At 36.7% G+C, this 20,263-nt stretch overlaps 1 protein-coding gene across 2 annotated transcripts; it reads left to right on the top strand.

Moving 5' to 3' along the window:
* Window positions 1-3,577: 3,577 nt before the first annotated feature.
* Window positions 3,578-18,497, top strand: LOC133847815 (synaptic vesicle glycoprotein 2B). 2 transcript variants are annotated; one of them, XM_062283061.1, is made up of 4 exons: window positions 3,578-3,800; window positions 13,365-13,582; window positions 14,160-14,895; window positions 16,130-18,497. In XM_062283061.1, the coding sequence occupies exons 2-4, from the start codon at window positions 13,546-13,548 to the stop codon at window positions 17,271-17,273; spliced, it is 1,917 nt and encodes a 638-aa protein (XP_062139045.1). In that variant the 5' UTR covers window positions 3,578-3,800; window positions 13,365-13,545; the 3' UTR covers window positions 17,274-18,497. The 2 variants fall into 2 exon arrangements, with proteins under 2 accessions (XP_062139045.1, XP_062139046.1); XM_062283062.1 differs by lacking the exon at window positions 3,578-3,800 and adding an exon at window positions 10,321-10,342.
* The last annotated feature ends 1,766 nt before the right edge of the window (window positions 18,498-20,263 follow it).

Genomic DNA, 20,263 nt, shown 5'->3' with positions numbered 1-20,263 from the left:
TCTTGAGCTATGCAAATATTGTACAACTTTGTGCAAGAGATACCGAGATATATAATATGTATATTTTTTGGGGAAACTTTCAAATACCCGCCAGCCAAGTCAACAAGATCCCACGAGAAGGGAGAAGAGTAGAGTGCAGAAGAGGCATAGGGCGTAAAACTGTCAGTCAAAGGACACACGAATTTCGGACACACTGTTGGCAGCCCTGGTCACGAGGGTGCAGAGTTGACAGCAACTGTCATCAGCCCCGGAATACAACTCGTGTCTTCTCTCTACTCTGTACTCTCCTCCCCGTCCCTTCCTTCTTTGTGTTTGTCTTCGTGTTGGAAACCTGACAGCTGACAGTGGATAAACATAAACAACTCTTCTCAACGCGTTCTTGCTCTGTGCCAACCGAATTCCCTTGTTCTGATTTGTGCCTCTGCTGAACTTGAATAATATTTCGTACAACAATTTTTTTTTTCTTCGTCTTTTTATGACACTCATTTCCTATGCGATATGAAATTTTTCCTTTTGTTATAACCGATCTACATATATTTCCCCAGCTTGTGGGTGGGAGAAACTTTAATTTCTTTGAATTAGATCTCAATTTTAAATGAAATGACTATTTTCAGAGTATAATTAAAACTTAAACTCGCAATGATGATAATTAACTACAACAAAAAAAAAACCAACAAAAATTCCCCAATGTTTTCGAAAGTTTGCTAATTCTTTGCTTTGCTTTCAAATAAAACACTATGAATAATAGTCGCCGCAATAACAAATAATTTTGCATGCCATTAACATATTTCAGATAATTAACTGTGAAAATGAATATGATGCTTATAAAATTGTAAATTCCCCCAAACGCGCTTTATTCCAGCTATAAAAGCATAAGAGATTATGTTAGGCTCATTTCCTGGGAACTTATTCTCTACAATTAACAGATACAACCAGCTGTGTAAATAGAGAAACTATTTTTGGTGATTTACTTAGATTAAATTAAGCTGTCAATAATTGATGATTAATAAAAACTTCTCAAATTGTATTCAATCCAATTTATTTCTAATATATAACCACAATTGACAAAGTATTTCAAAATTTTCATCATTTAAGGAATTGCTTCCAAAATTGCTTTATACTAGAATTAAGCCTCATAAAATGAGTAAGTCGCATTCTTGATAGGCAAAATAGCAGCAATTTTTTATAATTAGATATTTATAAATATATAATTCAATATATTCAAGTGTCAGTTTTACATTGAGTAATCTATAAAACGAGTAACTTCTAAACTTTGTATAGATAATGGCATTATTAATTTCACATTTCGCTGTTTAATATTCGCCACTAATAAACTATAATCTCTCGAAAGCAATTTGACATCAGTATTACAAAATTTCATATTATTTCAATTACAATCACTGCTATTATTTATATTATTAATAAATTCATATTATTATATCAAATATTATTACAATTTCCAAAATTACAAATACGTATACTTGATATTTCTAATGAAACAGTATTTTCGCATTATTACAAACTGTAAAATAGGTAGGAAAAATAAGATAATGGCCAATTAAAATACTTAAAATTTGGTATTCTAACGATTAATTCGAAAATTTTCTTAAAGTCGTATACTTGATATTCTTGAAACAAGTATGCAAGATGAGACAATGTAATTATAATTAATTTACTTCAAATTTCAGTCCAAGTTTGCTCCAAAAATTGACTTCAAATTATAAAATTTCATATTGTTACAACTCCTAAAATAATAAAGTCGTATACTTGATATTACTAATAAAATTGTATTTTCGCAACTTGCAAAATAGCCATGGAAACTAAATTAATATGAGTTTAATAAAATTATTAAAAATTTGCTACTTTCACGATAAAAAACACTTTAAACATTACTCCTAAAATAGACTCCGAATTAGAGAATTTTCTTATAATTTTTGATATTCACAGAATAAGTGAAAAAGATTTGATTGTTTGTGATATCTGTTATATAATCACTCTAAAGATTACTCTAAAAATGCAGCTTTGATCGGGAAATTTTATTATTTTTTCAACTACTGAAATGACAAGAACGCATACTTGATGTTGTCATTAAAAAAGTATTTTCACATTATGACAAGAGAAATAAGATTATAAATTTTAAATTTAGTTATCAGAGATAACTCAAAAAATGGACTCAGAATTCGAACGTGTCTTATTATTTCAACTCCTAAAATGACAAAGTCGTATACTTGATATTGCTAATGAAAAAATATTTGCAATGTACGAAGAAACAAATTTTTTGTGATTTTAAATTTAGTTAATCCTCTAAAGATTACACCGAAAATGGTTTAGAATTGAAAAAGTTGCCAATTATGACAACCCCTAAAGGAAGCAGGTCGTATACTTGATATGCAAACACTTAAGGAGCTACTCCTAATCATTACTCCGAGTGCGTTAAATGCAATCAATGTGCACTTGGCATTACACTTGGCAAAGTGTGCTTTACATTATTGAACTTGGCGTGCTCGATACAAAATATTCATTTCCCAGACGCCAGATCCATTAACCCAGCCCCAGCCCCCAGTTTTCATTTTCATTCTCATTTTCATTTACATTTTTAGTTAGAATTTGTCACTTGCTGTGAGGAAAAAACGTCGACAATTACGCAGATCTTTTGCCGCTGCACGCCTCGATGGCTGGTGGAGGCAGAAGACGACCGAAGGCAGAAGACAGAAGACAGAAAAAAGAAGACAGAAAAAAGAAGACAGGCGGAGGCTGGTGGTGGGAGTGTGTGTGGCATGTGGTGGGTGGGTTGTCGTTGTTTCTGCTGTTGTTGTTGGTCATGAACAGCAGCTATCAGCACGCAAATATCGTCCGAGACAGGCAAAGGCACAGATATACATATCTACGTACATACGTACATACATACATGTTTGATATATTTTTGAAAAATATATATAGAGCTATTTCTGTGTTACGGCTGGATATTGTTGACGCGCAACCGCGAGTTGCCTTTCCCTTTCCCTTCTTTGCCCTTCTCCCTTTCCATTGCGACGACGTTGACTTTTTTTTGTTGCTGTCTGTTGTCTGTTGTGTTGCTTTTACCACTTTGTAGTATGTGTTGCGTTGGCGCTACATATTTCTGGGCAAAGAGGAGAGATAAGCACAAGCCACAGTCGCCAGTGATAAGCATCAGACGTCGCAGCTTCCGAGAGTAAACGAAGACGCCGACGAAGACGAAGACGACGCTCGGCCCGATCCCGAGATAACGTCAATAGAACGTTTCTGAGGCTAAAGGCAACAGCTGTACGGGTGTGTGTGTGTGTGTGTGTGTGTGTGTGTGTAGGAAAGAGAGAGAGGGTGAGAGATAGAGAGATTGGCAAGTGAGCAGAGCAAAACAAAGAGACGCGATGACAGCGAGCAAACATGGACTCGACGACGCTGAAGAAGATGCGGACAGACGATAGCGAGAGAGTAAGACATAGAGAAAGAGAAAGAGAGTGAGCGTGTGAGTGAGAGAGGAGAGCCAAGAGACATTGGTCTCTGGTCAAGGGAGGCCGCCAGCCGATTATAAAAACGTTGCCCCGGCGCCAAACTGAACGCATTGTCCAATCGCTTTTGGAGCTGCGTGGAGCTCTCCATCTAGTGATCCGAGATTTGAACTGATTGCAAAACAACAAACTAAATATATATTCATATATATCGAGTACCGTTAACCCTCGCTGAGTACCGTTCACGTGCTACACATTCAACCAGGTCCGGAAGGCAGAAAGAGCCATAAATTTGCGAAATCGACAACAAGATCGAGACACAAGCAGTAGGTGCGTACACACAACAACAAGGATCGCTAAAGGTCCTTGCTCATCAACATCCTCCACACACATATGTTACACACACACACACACACACACACCCAAGTCCATCAGGATAAAGGATACACACACAAATTTGCGCGAAATTCTGAATTTTTTTTTCGATTCGGTTCTCTTTTTTTTTTCTTTTGTTGATGTCCTCCTTTAGCGAAGCGTAAGCACAAAATAATGCATAATGCATGATAAATTAATTATACTTGTACAAAATAAATTGTCGCTAAAATATGCGACATAAGTGAAAAAAGCGAAAGCGGCAACAAGTAAACACAAAACAAAACAACATAGAATAATGTTGAACTCTGTCGACGATCGATAGCACAATGTTATAGACTTTCAAGTGATCGCCCGACTCAAGCTCAGTGAAAATGTATTTAAAAAAAAAAACGAACAAAAATATCAAGGAACTTTTTTTCCAAAATGTGATCTTGCGAGGATCCTCGATGAATTCTTAACAAATAATTTGTGATCTTGTGAGGATCTTCGATGAATTCATATCGAATAATTTCATAAATTGAGCTGCAAGATCTTCAAAAAGTGAAAAAGTTTTCAGTGCTTCACTTAAAATGCAATCTGCAAAGTAACGCCTGGATACTCGTGTCCTTTAAAATGAATTCTACGAAATAATCAAAAATGATCTATCAGCTAAGTTACAAAAGTGATCAATTGACCAACTTTTTAAAGCTCTGGAAGTGATCTTCATTTTTGCATATCTCCATCAGACTATTTCTTAAATGCTCATTAAAGGATCTATTCTCCAGATTTCTTATGAAACATTGAAAAACCATTTAATGAACTGAAATCTCTTGAAGCTGACTTTAAAATCATGTGTAAAAGGAATCTATCTAACTCAATTAATAAAGAGTTTTTCAGAGCCGTCTTTGAGGTTGATATTTTGTCTCTTTTAAAGCGACATCAGTCGGGATCTTTGAGGCTATTATTTTGCTCCTTTAAAACAATATAGGTCGCGATCAATTGAGATCTTATTTGACTTTTCGGAGAACAAAATGTTAAGAACTCAAAACCCAGCAATGTTTTCACATCTTACGAAAGCTTTGAGATCTTGTAGATCATGTGATCGTTGATCAGTGTTTAGTGATCAGTAAAGTTAATCATCAATATGTTTATATATAGCTCTCCCTCCCACTTACATTGTTGCTGCTGTGTTGAGTCAGGGTCGTTAGGCAAGTGTCAATCTGAATAATGCTCAATATATTTCACAATGAGCATTACTCATGCATTTATTTACTTGGAACTTTTTGGACAGCCAGCAAAAGAAGAAATATTATTGCTCAATCAATGATGAAAATACAATATTGTTATTGTTGTTGTTGTTGCTCGATGTTGTTTACTCGATTTCAATTGCAATTCTCAATTCGAATTCACCCATTCCACACTTTAATTTCAATTTGAATTTTGATCTCGATTCGTTTTCGTTTTCGTTTCGTTTTTCCGTTTACACACAATTTTCGAGCATTTTGTTAGCCGTTTAGCTTGAATTTTGTTTTCGTTTCGCACATTGTTTTCAATTAATTGTTCAATTAATTGAAATGTTTGCGCAGAAAACGAAAACGAAACCAAACGAAACCAAACGAAACGAAACGCAACGAAAGAAGAGAAATGTGTTGGGAGCACATCAAAAGATGAAAAGGGCGTTTTAGGTGGCGCCCAAAAAACAAAAACACAAGCAGCCCCCAGTTTTTTTCAGGGGCGTGGCTCAATTGAGAGTCAGTTGGCCTAGGCAAAAAAACAAAAAAACAAAAAAGAAGATCTAACGCAAACCGATTTGAACGAGTAAGCGGTGAACAATGTTTATGCGCTCGCAATTGAATTATTCAGTAGCAATAGCAACAGCAACAAAAGATACAAAATATACAGCTGCAGATACAGATTGTAGAGTGTATATTTTTCGAGCATTGCTGTTATTGTTTACAGATTATTGTTATTCTGCGATTTTGTTATGGGATTTTCAACTTTTTTGATGTGCGCGTCGCTGCATTAAAAAAACGCCCCAAAAAAACACAAAACACGCACACACACGCAAATGCACAATCGACAACAACAAGAAACAAAAGGCAAACAGTCGAGACGCATCACCCTCAAGGCGATCGTTTAGCGTGGACAATAACCACAGCGAGGACTGCAACCAAAAGCTTAACTGCTTAAGAAATTCAGACAACAAAATAAGGATAGAAATTTTAGCTGCAATCTTTGACTTTGTTGCTCACAACTTGTAGAGCAACTGTTTAAATTTTAGTTAATGAATTTTATGCGCTGAAATTGACGCGTTACAAAATCGTTAATTAGCAGTAAAGAACTTCACTTGTTGAGCTGTATTTTCGTAGATTTAAGCCAAAGTTTTCGGTCTAGAATTAGAGAGTATTCAACTGTGCGATCTTTCGATCGTGTACACAAAATTCTTACCTGTTGATTTGTTTTGTTCTTTTGTTCTTGATGCCATTTTCATAATTACATTGTCAATCAGGCAGCGAGTAACAAAACAAAACACAGCGACAACTGGAATAATTATTAACAAAAAAAATGTTTGCGCACAACGTTGACAGTCGCTAGACAATTGTAGTTTTTCCTTTTTTTTTTGTTAATTCTTTCTTTTTTTTTTTTTGCTACCATTTCTAAGCATTTGAAACAGTAATTAATTTAATTATGCCCGCATAACAGCAGCAGCAGCAAAAGTAACTGCAAAAGCGTTGTTCGTTCGCATTGTGTAAAATTGAAGAGACGACACGTCTTTGAATCGATATCGTTACGAGACGAGAATCGGTTGCATTATGTAAACGACGGACTCGAGAAACAAAGCTTTTCGCTTTTCTTCATCTCTGTTCGGTTCTGTTGAGTGGATCGAGTTAAACGTTTCTTCATAAATGCCAAGCACGTTCCCAAATAAAGCACAATGCTTGCGATATGTGTGTACATCTATTTAGCAAAGTGAGTGTTCTTATAACATATATGTTATGTATGTAGTATATATATTTCTCTTCGTTCAAATTCGAATTTTCAATATTTCGCAATGCTCTACATAAATCTTAATGCCATAAAAATATACTACATATTCATACCATCATAACGAACCCAAAAAAAAAGAACAAGAACAAGAGAAGTATAAGAAGAACACGCGTGTCTATTAAATCGGGGAAGGAGAATATTTTCATCTCTCGAATTGACGTCACATGGATGTGGAGAACGTTATTCGATGTGTCAAATTTTCGAAAAAAACACAAAAAAAACAAATTATGAAAACAAAAAACACACAGCTGTGCGCTGTGCGTTGACTCACAAATTATTATTTTTGTTACTTTCCAATCGCTTGCAAACAGCGCAAAAAATCTAATACCCTGGGATCATAATTGGGAAATTTACGTGATATATCGATTTTTCACTCGAACGAAGTAAGAGAATTACTTTAGCCGATCGTTAACTAGCTTTACATTTTAGAAATTAAAATCATTTAATGTTCGCAAGCAACTATTCGAAATCTTCTTGTAATATCTAAAACATGATTTTCATTGTTTGCTTTATCAAATATTTATTTTAGCAGTTCAATCCAGCATTTAAGATTCTGATTCCAGCAGCTTCAACTAGTTTTTACTACATGTTGTTTAAGGCTGCGCGTAGTATTCTGTCTTTATATAGTCACAGACATAGCGACGACTGAGCACATCAGCCTTATCAGAGTAATATATAAATAAATGCTAAAAAGTACTTATATATATATGTATATATTTACTACTTTAAAGGCCAGTGGCATAACACCCACTTATAGGGTATTAAAAAATACACAAATTTCGAATAAAATTCTGAAAACACTGTCTTAATTGAGTGGCAACAATTAGGAAATAACAGCAACAAGAAAAACAGCTGCAACAGAAATGAATGAAAGAGAGAGAGAGAGAGAAAAACAACTTTATCGAGGGACTTGTAATTAAGTCGCCTCGCCGCCTGGGAGGGAGCTGCTCAGGGCTCATGCCCAGTTCCAAGTATCATCTGGCGTCGATGTGCGAGTTCCAAGTTCTCCCGAGAGACCTGAACTGAGTCACATGGTATAAGCACACGAGCTCAGTATAGCATCGATTAAAAGTGTATCAATAATCACTCTATATACATATATACATTGTATATACCATAGACAATTTCAATATGTGTTTGTATTTGTGCACTCACATATAATATTAATAATAATAATGCCATCAAGAGTGTGTATAATAATGCCTTTTCATACTAGATACACTTATTCTTTGATCAATAAAGTCGTTAATTGCTTAAATTCCCTTAACGAAATGCGGGACTCTTTGGGGGGATTCTCTTTCTCTTTCTCACTCTCACTCTTTTTCTCTCTGTCTTTCTGTTCACTCATTGTGCAATCTGTCATCAATTGTCAATTGAATTTCACATGTACATACTTCAGTTCTGAGTTCTGTGACATTTTGTAGCAAATGAAGCGTCAAGATCATTCCGCCTCTTCCCCACACTTTCCTCTCTCTCTCTCTCTCTCTCTCTCTCTTCAGCAGCTTCAATAACAATTCCAATTCTCTCGGGAAGACACTTTGCTTATCAAAGCTGTGCTGTTTGTTGTCTCAACGTATCCCGGAAAGAGTCAGAATCAGAATCAGAGCCATACAATAATAATAGCAATAGCAATAACAATATCGTAAACAAAAGAATGCAAAATCTGTGTATGTTTGTGTGTGTGGTACAGTTGCAACAGCATCCAATTGAACCGCCCATTTGGAATACGAGTGCGAGTACTCTCCCCATAGTATTATTGTTGTTATCTATGAAATTCATTTGCATTACAAATCTTATACGCTCGCTCACTCTTCGAATATTAATTAAGCAGCTGTCCATTTACAGCGTTTATACGTTGTCTATTAATGATCATCGAATCGAAATCAAGAGCAGCTGCTCAGAAGTTTGGCAACATTGCAAAATGTTGTAAAAATAATAAATTCTAACATAATCTACTATGTTATAGCATATATTTGTAAAATAGAAGGTTTGAAGTTTTGTTTGTTATGTTATGACATTGTTATTTCCAAAAGAACACACATAGCTTATAATATTTTATAGATCATAAACAGTGACCTTTGGCAACATTGCACTACATATACTATGATTGCTTTGGAAGGGCAGCATCCTGATATCGTTGTATTACATTACGCACTCAACAAGAGCGCAGAAAGACGTCACACTTATATGAAGCTTGGCAACATTGCACAACAAAACGTCAAAAGTCGTCACACTTTTACGAAGTTTAACAACCTTACACAAGCTTACATTTCGTACTGATATCAAGATATCGCGATTTCGAAAAGAAACACGCATATCCTAGTCTGAAAGAGAGTGAAAAAACTTTTTACTATTTAATGAAGTTTAACAATACTGCGCAACATAAAATTGCAATATCACGATATCATAATTTCAAAAGATAACGCACATGTCTAATTCATACTCTGATAAACGATACGCTTTAAGGAAGAACCTAAAAGCTTCTCAGTACTTTATGAAGTTTGGCAACACTGCGCAACATAAAATTGCTTGTTGCAGCTGCAATATCACGATATCGCACCTCACATAACTAGGCAACGATATGGCAAAAGCGACCGCAGCGTCCAATCGGTCAACGATGATCAACAACCAAACAGCAGCAACAACAACAACAACAAGAACAGCAACAGAGGCGCTTATCAGCAGTGAGTTAAGCGTCGCTCGTGTTCCATTGCCATTTCGTTTCGCTGTCGCAGCGCGTCGTAACAGCTGCTGCTTGTTGATGTATTGGTGTTGTTGTTGGTGTTGTTGTTGCTTCTGATATTGATGCTTACTTCGCACTCGCTCCCGGCTCAGATTTTTTGTTGTATGGCAGCTTGTATTTAAAAGCGCGCGCGTAGCGCGTCTCAGATACTTTCCACTGTTTGACGCGTTCGAACGCTTAACGAGATCGCTCCCGTTAACCAAACAAAACATACGCAAAAAGAATAATACGAAAAAACAAAACAAATAATAAAATCTTATTAAACAAAACGAATTTTGCAAACGCGTTTATCAGTTAATTCTTTTTGTTTTCATTCGGAGTTTGAGTTGAAGTTTGGCGCAAATGCGATTTGTGAAGCCAGCCGACGGCAACAAGTTGAAAGTTATTAATGTGGTCGCCAGTCAAATTCAAGCTGACAGTAAATCCAGCACCAACAACAACAACAACCAAAGCAAGAACTTTTAAAAGAATTGCAAACATCGATAATAATAATAACAAACAATTTCTGCACAGCTGACAAAGACTCGACAAAGAGTGCAATAATTATAAATAACAAATATAATCATTTAGTTTAACGTTATACATACAAACAACAAAAAAATAAAACTCAAGTGATAGCAAGTGAAACAGAAACGAAGGAAATTGAAATTAAATACGAATACATTTAAGTTTCATGCGGAAAAATAAAAACGTTTTATAAGAAAACAAGAACTTCATCGCACAGCAGGTAAACAATAAATCTATGAAGTTTAAAAAAGTGTCGAGCTACAACAAAACAAATAATAAACAAATTGCTATTACGATGATATATTACCGTACTTAGGTTGGGTGACAACAACCCGATAAACGCGCTGCAATTTCTCCATTTAATGAGAAGAAGCCTCTGAAAATATTTTTATTGGTTTAACGCTCTTTACAGTTAGAGTGTCGAAAGTTTTGCAGGACAAGAGAGACTTTTGTAAACATTGTGGTAATTGGTTAGCAATATGTATTGCAAAAATTGAATTTCTTCTAGCGACTGTTACAAATTCGAATAGCATGTTGTAATAGACTTTCCCATGGCTTGACAGCATTTTACAAGGTCCAAATTGCATAAGTAAATATGTAATCTCTATTTTTATATTGTAGACTGCAAAATCTCCTCTCTCGTTTCATCTTGCAAGAAATCGAAGAGATCTGAAAAGTGTTTGATTCATACTTGTAGCGCCTCGACTTGGTTTTTTTCTGTTCAAGTGCTAATTAGTTAGAGATATGCAAACAAATTGCGAAAATAAAAACAATAGAAAAAATGAAAATGAAAATGAACAAAATTGAACAAAAAAAAACATGCTGTGCCATATAAAGAGGTTTCGATTCCCCCTTTATGGGACAGAGAAACCGACCCGAACCATTCAGCTCCCCAATGCGACATTGAAGCCAATTCGAATCCGCGAGTCTCAGATTGATTATACTTACGATTGAATTGCGTTATTGCAACGATCAGACTAGTTAGATCGCTAGATCATAAATAAATAAAACAGAAACTGGAATCTCATATCATTTCCATATTTTGCACATTGCTCTCGCCTCCCCTCTCTATGCCCCCGCGTCGATGATTTATGCTTTCTTTGTTGAATGCACATTTCATATCCGTACTATAATCAGATGGCAATACATACGTTCTAGATGCTTAGAAATTGCCATTCACTGCTAGAAACTGCCATCGCTGCCCCCAACTTGACCCATATCACGTGCGCCAAACCAAGGTTAATAGACGGACAGACAGACAGACATAGGGACGGACGGACGGACGGACGGACAGATAAACCGAGTGAGCGAGCCTGGTGAAGGGTGAAAGATTTGCGGAAGCGTGTAAAGCGTAGGCGGAGGTCAAACCGTTTGAACAGATTGTAGATAAGCATCGGGCATTAGCAGATACTCAGAGCGAAAGATGTTAATCGGTTTATTAAGTTGTTGCATTGTATCGCGGCAATTAACGCTAATGATTATGTAGATGTGGATTGAAAGGGAACGTGTGCATATTGAAAAACCATATGAATTCATTCATTCGCAATCGACAAACGCAATTGCAATTGAAATGGAAATTGAAACTCAAATTGAATAAAATAGATACATAATTAGTTTACATTTTGTACGTTCTTCCCTCACTTCGCTCGCTCTCGCTGTTAAACACACACTCTCTCTCTCTCTCTCTCGTTGTGTTTTGAAAGCTCGTTTTGAATTCGGTTTTGGATTTGGTTACGGTTCCTGTTCTCCTTCATTTCACATGCGAGCGCTGTTTGTTATCTTGGCAGGTTCAATGTAAAGCGATTTGATGCACATAATTGTTAATGTTGTTGTTGTTGTCATTCTTGTTGTTGTTGTTGTTGTTCTATTCTGCGCTGTGCCGCGTTCTGTTCTTTCAATAAATAAATAAATAAAGTGAAAGATTGCGAACGTGTTTGTGTGTGCGCGCGCGCAATAAATCATAAATTAGAACAACAACAATGGCGTCGATCGGCAACAACAAAAGGCAAACAGCCAGAAAATTACTGACAAGTCACGCAACTGTCAGTTAGTCAGTCAGTCAGTCAGTCAGTGAGCAATGCTCGCTGTCACACGATAAAACGGAAATCGAAATCGAAGTCGACCAACCGAAATCAAATGCAAATGAAAATACATAGTAGAAATAGGAATCGACATGGCTGCCGCTGTTAATTAACAGCAGCTCTGTTAGCTAACAGACGCCAATACATAAATAAACATATCAAACAAACCCGACCAGCAATGTTTATAAATCATATTACTTACGCGTTTTATAATCATAATGTGATACTCAAATAAGTTGACAAATAGTATTACTTACATTTTATGATTCAAATGTGAAACTCAAATATAAGTTGCCTTGGCAACGCGACGCAACGCATCAATTGCAGGCCTGGCTTTCATTTAACAGCACATTAACAGACTGCTGTTAAGTGGCGAGATTTAACAGCCAGCGATTATCAGGCCATTTGCTGCTGTGCTGTGCTGTGTTGGGTTTTTAATTTCGAGAATTGCTTATAAAATACGCAACGTTGCGACAATTACCAATTTAATTTCAATAGTTGAACAGTCGAGTTAAATACATCGAATTCATTTTCATTCTAATTCTAATTCTCATTCTCATGTATTTATTTTTTTGCACGCCTTCGGCATTTGGTTAATTTGCTGCTCGTCTATTTTTGGGCATAATTTTTTATTAAACAATTAGGGCGTACATTTTGGGGCTTGTTTGTGCCGTCAATTAGACGTCTCTCTCTTTCTCTCTCTCTCTCTCTCTCTCTCTCTGTGGTCGCATTCAGGCGTCGATCATCATTGTCGTCGTCCGAATATATCACAAACAGACACACACACACACATTACGTATGCATTTGTATTCGTATTCCATTTATTCATTTTCTTCAATTACACTTTAATGGGCCATTAATTTAGACGCCCAATTGAACGATCTGTCGATTGAGCGTGGGGTCGATCGCTATTGATGCATCGCTCCTCGCATCCTCCTCCTCCTCCTCCTCGCATCCTCCTCCTCCCCAATCATCGATTGCTCATCATTCTACATTGTCGCTAACTGAGAGAGCAAAGAGCGCACTTGAAGTTCTCGCACATTTCCGACTCGAGTGCGAAATGTTTACGTTATTCATTTTATGCTTTTCTTTTTTTTATGAGTTTATTTGTGTTGAATATTGTTTTTAATGCATTTTATTTTGTTTTTCGTTTATTTGCAGATCACTCAAAGGCCAAAGCAAAGCCAACAGCATAACTGTACTTTACTAAGCAATCGAGCTTGGCAAAGTCAAAGAACAGTTAACGAACCGGACCAAAAACCCGAACCAAAGTCTCTTTGAATTTTCATATATATTTTTTTTGCTACGCGCACAAAAACCAAACCAAAACTTGAACTATAGAATGGTAGAAGGTGATTCTGCAAAAAGTAAAAGCGAATGTAAGTATTGCCTCCTTGTATATACATAAGTAATTTATCTCTCTCTCAACTATCAATGCACAGATAAGAGTTAAGAGATTGTACATTATATACAAAATTACATACGATCGATGCATTGTTTTAAAATGACAAATATTTAAAGTGATCTATTTAACTTAAACTAGTAGTTTACAATGCGTATTTCTTCTATGAGTTCATTTAAGACACAAACCTTAGCAAATACTTCAACCAGTACTTATTAAAGAATCTCTTAAGCATATTTTTACGTTATTTTAGCCTTTATTCTGTATTTCTTTGATGAGTTTATTTAACACACAAACCATAGCAAATACTTCAACCAGTGCTTATTTAAGAACATCTCAATTAAATTTGTACTTTATATTAGCCTTTATTGTGTATTTCATCGATGAGTTCATTGAAGACACAAACCATAGCAAGTACTTCAACCAGTGCTTATCAAAGACCCTCTCAAACATATTTTTAGCCCTGACTTCTACTCTATAATAAGTGTTGTAATGCAATTTTGTATTAATGTATACAACAACGCGTGTGTGTGTTTGCTTTTGCTTACTTGCAGCCTATAATGTAGAAGCTGGCCTACAACCAAACTACAATCAGAACAACGCGGCCAACGCGGGCAACGCAGCAAGCAATCCCAACCATTCAGCAAGCCTAACCGGTTCGATAGGCAACTCTGGCAATTCGGCAACGCCGCAGCATATTGATAATCGGGCGATCATCCAACCGTATTCATTGGGCACCCCAAGCGGCAAGCAGCCCGAATATCAATTTGCAGCTGACAATCGCGGCTACGAGCCCGAGTTCAATCAAAATGGCAAGCAGGACGTAGAACGTGTGGCCTCTGGGGGCGGCGGTGATGGCTCCGATGATGCGGCCGCTGATCATAAGCGTCGTCGCAGCAAGACACCGTTGCCACCACCGACCCGTCCCATAGTCGCCAACTTTGAGCGGGCCATCGAGCTGTGCGAATATGGCAAATTCCATTATATACTGCTGGCCATTTGTGGCCTGGTCAGCACATCGGAGGAAATGGATGTCATCTCGATGTCATTCATCTTGCCATCGGCACAATGTGATTTGGGCTTGAACACGGAAACGAAAGGATGGCTCAACTCGATCATCTTCATTGGCATGATGGTGGGCGCCTATTTCTGGGGCAGCATTGCCGACAGTTTTGGCCGCAAAAAGATCCTCATTGTCATCTCGTTTATGAACGCGTTCTGCATTGTTGCCTCGTCGTTTTCGCAAACTTATGGCTACTTTATGCTCTTTCGTTTTCTCAATGGCGCAGCGTAAGTACCAAGCACAACTATAATATAGATTCTATATACTACACATACATATTATATCTATAAAGCTGACTGACTGACTTTTGGAAGCATAATAAGCTTAATATCAACAATTCCTGCTCTGCATCAATTTTAATCACTCTTTGAAATTAGTGAAGCATTCAGCAGTGTTGTAGCACTTAGCTTTTGTTCGCACTCCATTGTACGTTAGCACATTCAAATTAAATGCAATTCGGAATATCAAACAAAAATTCCCCCCAAAACATTCAAATTGTTTACCAACGAACTTTAATTGCGCTGCAAAGTTATGGGTTAGAAATACTACACCCACGTGTGGGAATTGACGGTCTAGGTCATATTTTGCAATGCCTGGTTATACCCAAAACCAGTCCATAAAAAACCAAAAATAACAAAATAACAAAAATTATAGTAATACCAAACGAACATCCCAATTTTCTTGTGCATCTGTTGTTCACTGTGTTGATCGAGTGACACATGAGCATCAACAACATCAGAGGTAATACGAATACGGGCGCCGAGGTGTTAATTCAATTAACTTTGTTATAAATAACAACAAAAATATTTGAGCCACAATATTCGTGACTTTTTATGCTAATTAAGCGTTTCTGGCCAGTTGTTCCATCAAGCAAACATGCATATATTATTATTTTATTATTATTATTAATATCGTTTTGGTCTTTGCCTCGTGCGAATTGGCCCGAAAATATCTGAAATGAGTCTATAAACATACAATGAGGGAAAATCACATTGCCTTTGCTGTTTGCTGTTGATGTTGCCTTTGCCGTTGCCTTGGCCTCTTCAAGCTGACTCACAGCCTTCTCGCTTCGCTCTCGACACCTCGTCACAACGCAAAACTTTCGCCCCTCTGTAGTATGACGGCGGGGTTCAAGTTTCAGTTTAGTTTTGCCAATCGTTTGCTAATTATTTATGCGAATTGGCGCTGGTCGTACGAATTTTACACAACAACATTAATCTGGCCATGACTCGTCACGTTTTGTACCGAATTGCACACATACAGCAGCTGATTGCTGCGACACTGCAAGGTGAAGTGTATGCATGCTGCTTGCAGTTCGTAGCATGCAGCTTTCACATGCGTAGGCTGCCGTGTCATAGCAGACAGCTGTCGCATTCGACCGTTAAATTTAAATTTATTCATTTGAATAACTAACTAATGATTTATTGTTTTCTTGTTTTCGTTTTGGTTTTTGTTTTGCAGGCTGGGCGGCAGTGGTCCTGTCATCTGGTCGTATTTCGCCGAATTCCAACCGAAAGCGAAACGCGGCTCCATGCTTAGTTTCATGGCTGCCTTCTGGACCTTTGGTAACCTGTTTGTGGCCGGTTTGGCCTGGCTGATCATTCCCACGAAAATTGGTTTCATCTCACAATACTTCACATATAACTCGTGGCGTATCTTTTTGCTGGTCTGCTCGTTCCCATCGTTTCTGGTTGGCTTCCTGCTCTTCTATTTGCCCGAATCACCCAAATTCCTGTTGACTCGCGGCAAAAAGGACAAGGCATTGGCCATCTTTCGGGGCATCTTTGTGACGAACACGAAAAAGAAGCCCGAAGAATATATGGTCTATGATCTGGAGGTCGATGAGAAACTGAACACTGAAAGCGCCCAGGGATTCAAGGGCAAATACCATCGCATGATCAGTGGAATGGTCGACCACAGTCGCGATCTGTTCAAATCGCCCATCTTGAGATTCACACTTGTCTCGATCACCATCAACTTTACATTCCACATTGGCTACTATGGTCTGATGATGTGGTTCCCAGAGGTGTTCAATCGCTATGAGGAGTACGAGAAGGGTCATCCCAATCAGGAGGCTGACATTTGCGGCGTCACCGAGTACGTTGTCACGCTGAGCAAGTCCAAGGTCGATAATGGCACATGCAACTCAGATATCCCATCGTCTGTGTTCATGGAATCGCTGATCACGCTTGCCTCCGCCCTGCCAGCGAATCTGTTTGCCATCCTTGGCATGGATATGTTGGGACGACGATTCTTCCTGATTGCCGGCACAATGACCGCTGGCATTTGCTCGGCGCTCATGTATTTGGTGCGCAGCTCGTTGCAGAATCTCTTGGTATCGGCCGTATTCAGTGGCGCGATCTCGGCGGCAAATGCCGCACTTGATTGCCTCATCACCGAAGTATTCCCCACGAAGTTGCGTGCCACCGGTGTGGCCATCTCGATGGTGGCCGCCCGTTTGGGTGGCATCATTGGCAACATTGTGATTGCCCAGCTCTTGGATCATTTCTGCCCGGTGCCGACGTTCATAGTCTCTGGACTGTTAATTGGCGGCGGTCTTATGTGCCTCTTGCTGCCCAATACGACGCGAAAGGAGCTCAATTAAGCAACAAACGATTCACTAATACTATCGATAACTGTCGATAACAATAGCACAGCCCAATAGCCCCAGATTAACAACCGATTAACAACAACCAACACCTTGCAATAGTATGATATCAAAAACCGCACACAGAACTTAACCCGCCCTATTCAAACAACCTTCCAGGCATCCAACTCCACCTTTCCCCCCCGCACCAACAACTACCGCTTCAACTCCTTTTGCAGCACCCCGCCATTTTGGGGGCGGGAACTCGTATTGTTTTGTACGTATGTATTTACAACAAAAAAAAAACTAAAACCAAAAAAAAATGAAAAAGAAATATATGTATAGTGTGCTCGACATTATACGGATGTTTTACGATTTTTTTTTCGGATCGTCAGTAATTATGATTAATGATAACGATAACGATAACAATTTTTTGTGTCTAGAATTTAAGTACAGAGAAAAATACAGTTTTTTTTTAATTTTTTTTGTTTTCGTCGCTTTAAACATGTCGATTGGAATTTACAAAAAATGCCCACAAGCCAGCGATAAGATATATAGAACCGATAACCGTAATGCTACCAATATATGTAACACATCGATAACGATAGTAAACGATTGTACTATCGATGTGGAATAATCAGTTAATACAAATTTTGTTTGGCAAGCGCCGGCGCCGGCTAAATCAGCAGCAAGGAGAGCAGGTTCTGGTTCGGCTGGATGGACGAGAAGAAAGTATATAAAAAGAGAAAAGAAAGTGAATGAAGATTAAGATGAAGAAGAAGAAAAATGTTTTTAATGAAGGATCAAGCAGGGATCATTGTGTGAGCAGCAACGCCTGCTGGCAGTTATTGTTGTTATTATTATTATGATTATAATTATTATTGCTATTGCTATTGCTATTATTAATGCATGTTACATAATACAAGTACATATACATATTACATACATATTTTACATATAAAGATGAAGAAATTCAGAAACACACACTGTTTTTATGTAACAATATACCTTACTATTATTATTACCATTCTTATTATTATTATTATTGTTTTTTTTTTTTTTTTTTTTCGTCGTATCGTTATTTAGGGCAGAGCACAGGAAGAAAAAAATATTTGTAAATTTTAGTTACATATGTTATAAAGAAAGAAAAAAACAAGTTATTCTATTACATAAAGCAATGAAAGCATATAAACAAAACCCCAAATACAAAATAAACACCATTCAAGAAAACAACAAACGAAATGCGTTTTTTTATTTTTATTGAAATTTTCAGAAACTAAAAGTGTCATTGATGCTGAAAAGTATTTTATGTTTATTCCATATTTACAGCTGTGAACTTTGAAATAGCAATGCGACAGAAAAAAAACTATACAGATTATTTGCATATTCCTTTTTATTAGTTTACCCCTGACACTGCTATTTCAAAGTTCACAGCTGTAAATATGATACAAAATGTTGAAAAATTAACTTAATTTAACAAATGATCTGTTTAAATGTGTGCAGACTATTATACGAACCAATTTATACAAAACATAATAATAAACAAATGTTTAATTGTTTTGGTAAAATACAACTTGACTTTTCAGTTCAATATTATAAATATTTTCAGGTGTAACACAACTGTGAGGTATTAATCTGAAAATTTACCAAGATAATATATACAACAAAATTACTAAAAAAAAAAAATATATATACCATAGGCTATACTTGGTATATATTAATACAACATCACTTTAAAAAAATACCATAGAATGCAAAATATACCAGATTGTCAACCAAAGCAACTATGAGGCATTTTTTGCTCTTACAAAAGTATTTCTTAAATAATTTGTATCTGCTCGCAAACAAATTTTCAGAAATCAGAAAAACAATAGTTAATATTGTAGAAAAATATATAAAAAGAAAACTATATAGGTATTAAAGAATATATTTAAATTCTCTAAATTAATATAAAATTGTATAGAGTAGACAAGAGTTACATCTTGCTGGTATTGAATTGAGCTAACGGTAAGAATATATAGATATACAAAAATGATTAAAAAGCATATTTAATATAATGCTAGGCGACACATAAAATCCCATCTACAGAGTTTTATGTGAGGTCATCCTAAAACGGTTATGCACCTTTACTGAAATGTATCTTACTCATTAGGATGCGAGTTTAGCAATTGTCTAAGCCTCCAGCCACTATAGATTTTCCCTTCCAGCTTCCCTCGCTCTCTCTCTCTCTCACTCTTTGCAATTCACAAGTACTCGCATACAATTTGACATTCTCACGATATTCGGATCGCTAAAGATCAAACAGCTTAACGATGTAGGCAGCTAAATTTATCCGTAACTCTGGCTGTCGTTGTAGCCGTGACTGTCGGTAGATGTATCTCTGCATCTGTTGTGGGCTGAGCTTGTACACGCGACTTACCTAATGTTTATTTGCTCAATGAATATTTGCAGGCCGGCGGTCAAATATTGGCAAAGATCGTCAGCCGGCCAGAATTAACGTTAATTAAATAAACCCACAGAAAGATCCAAATAGATACATTCATATGTAAGTATGTATAGTATATTATTATACTAAATTCGTTCGCATACTTTCATCAATGACTCCTCCTCTTCCCTGGTAAGTAGAGAGAAATTCAATAGAGGCGAAAACTCTCTAATTTGTCAAATTATTAATATCAAAATGATAAGTGCATAATAATATGAATTTCCATTGAGTATGAACAACAATTTCTTGGAATAAATTAAATGAGTTTTATTCAATTGATGTACGTACTTACTACATATATATACACATGAGTTCGCTTCAGAAATAATTGCAAATTTGTTGTGTTGTTGTTTTTTGTAATTTGTAATCTTTATTTTCACTAATTTGCAACGTTTCTTCATTAATTAATTATACATACATAGTTTGTCATAATTTTTACAGCATTGTCTTTTTTTTATTTTTGTTTTCGTTTTTTTTTTTTCATTTCCATTTTGTATTGTTTTTCTTTAAGATTTTTTTATAT

Source organism: Drosophila sulfurigaster, chromosome X (genome assembly GCF_023558435.1).
Source record: "Drosophila sulfurigaster albostrigata strain 15112-1811.04 chromosome X, ASM2355843v2, whole genome shotgun sequence".
Classification (NCBI taxonomy): Eukaryota; Metazoa; Arthropoda; class Insecta; order Diptera; family Drosophilidae; genus Drosophila; species Drosophila sulfurigaster.
This window is presented reverse-complemented; position numbering and strand designations above follow the sequence as displayed.

Bases quoted from the DNA above. Each gene is read 5' to 3' on its own strand.
- LOC133847815 (XM_062283061.1), top strand. From the start codon at position 13,546: ATGGTAGAAGGTGATTCTGCAAAAAGTAAAAGCGAAT. The intron at 13,583-14,159 runs GTAAGTATTGCC...GCTTACTTGCAG, and splicing joins TGCAAAAAGTAAAAGCGAAT to CCTATAATGTAGAAGCTGGC. The intron at 14,896-16,129 runs GTAAGTACCAAG...TTTGTTTTGCAG, and splicing joins CGTTTTCTCAATGGCGCAGC to GCTGGGCGGCAGTGGTCCTG.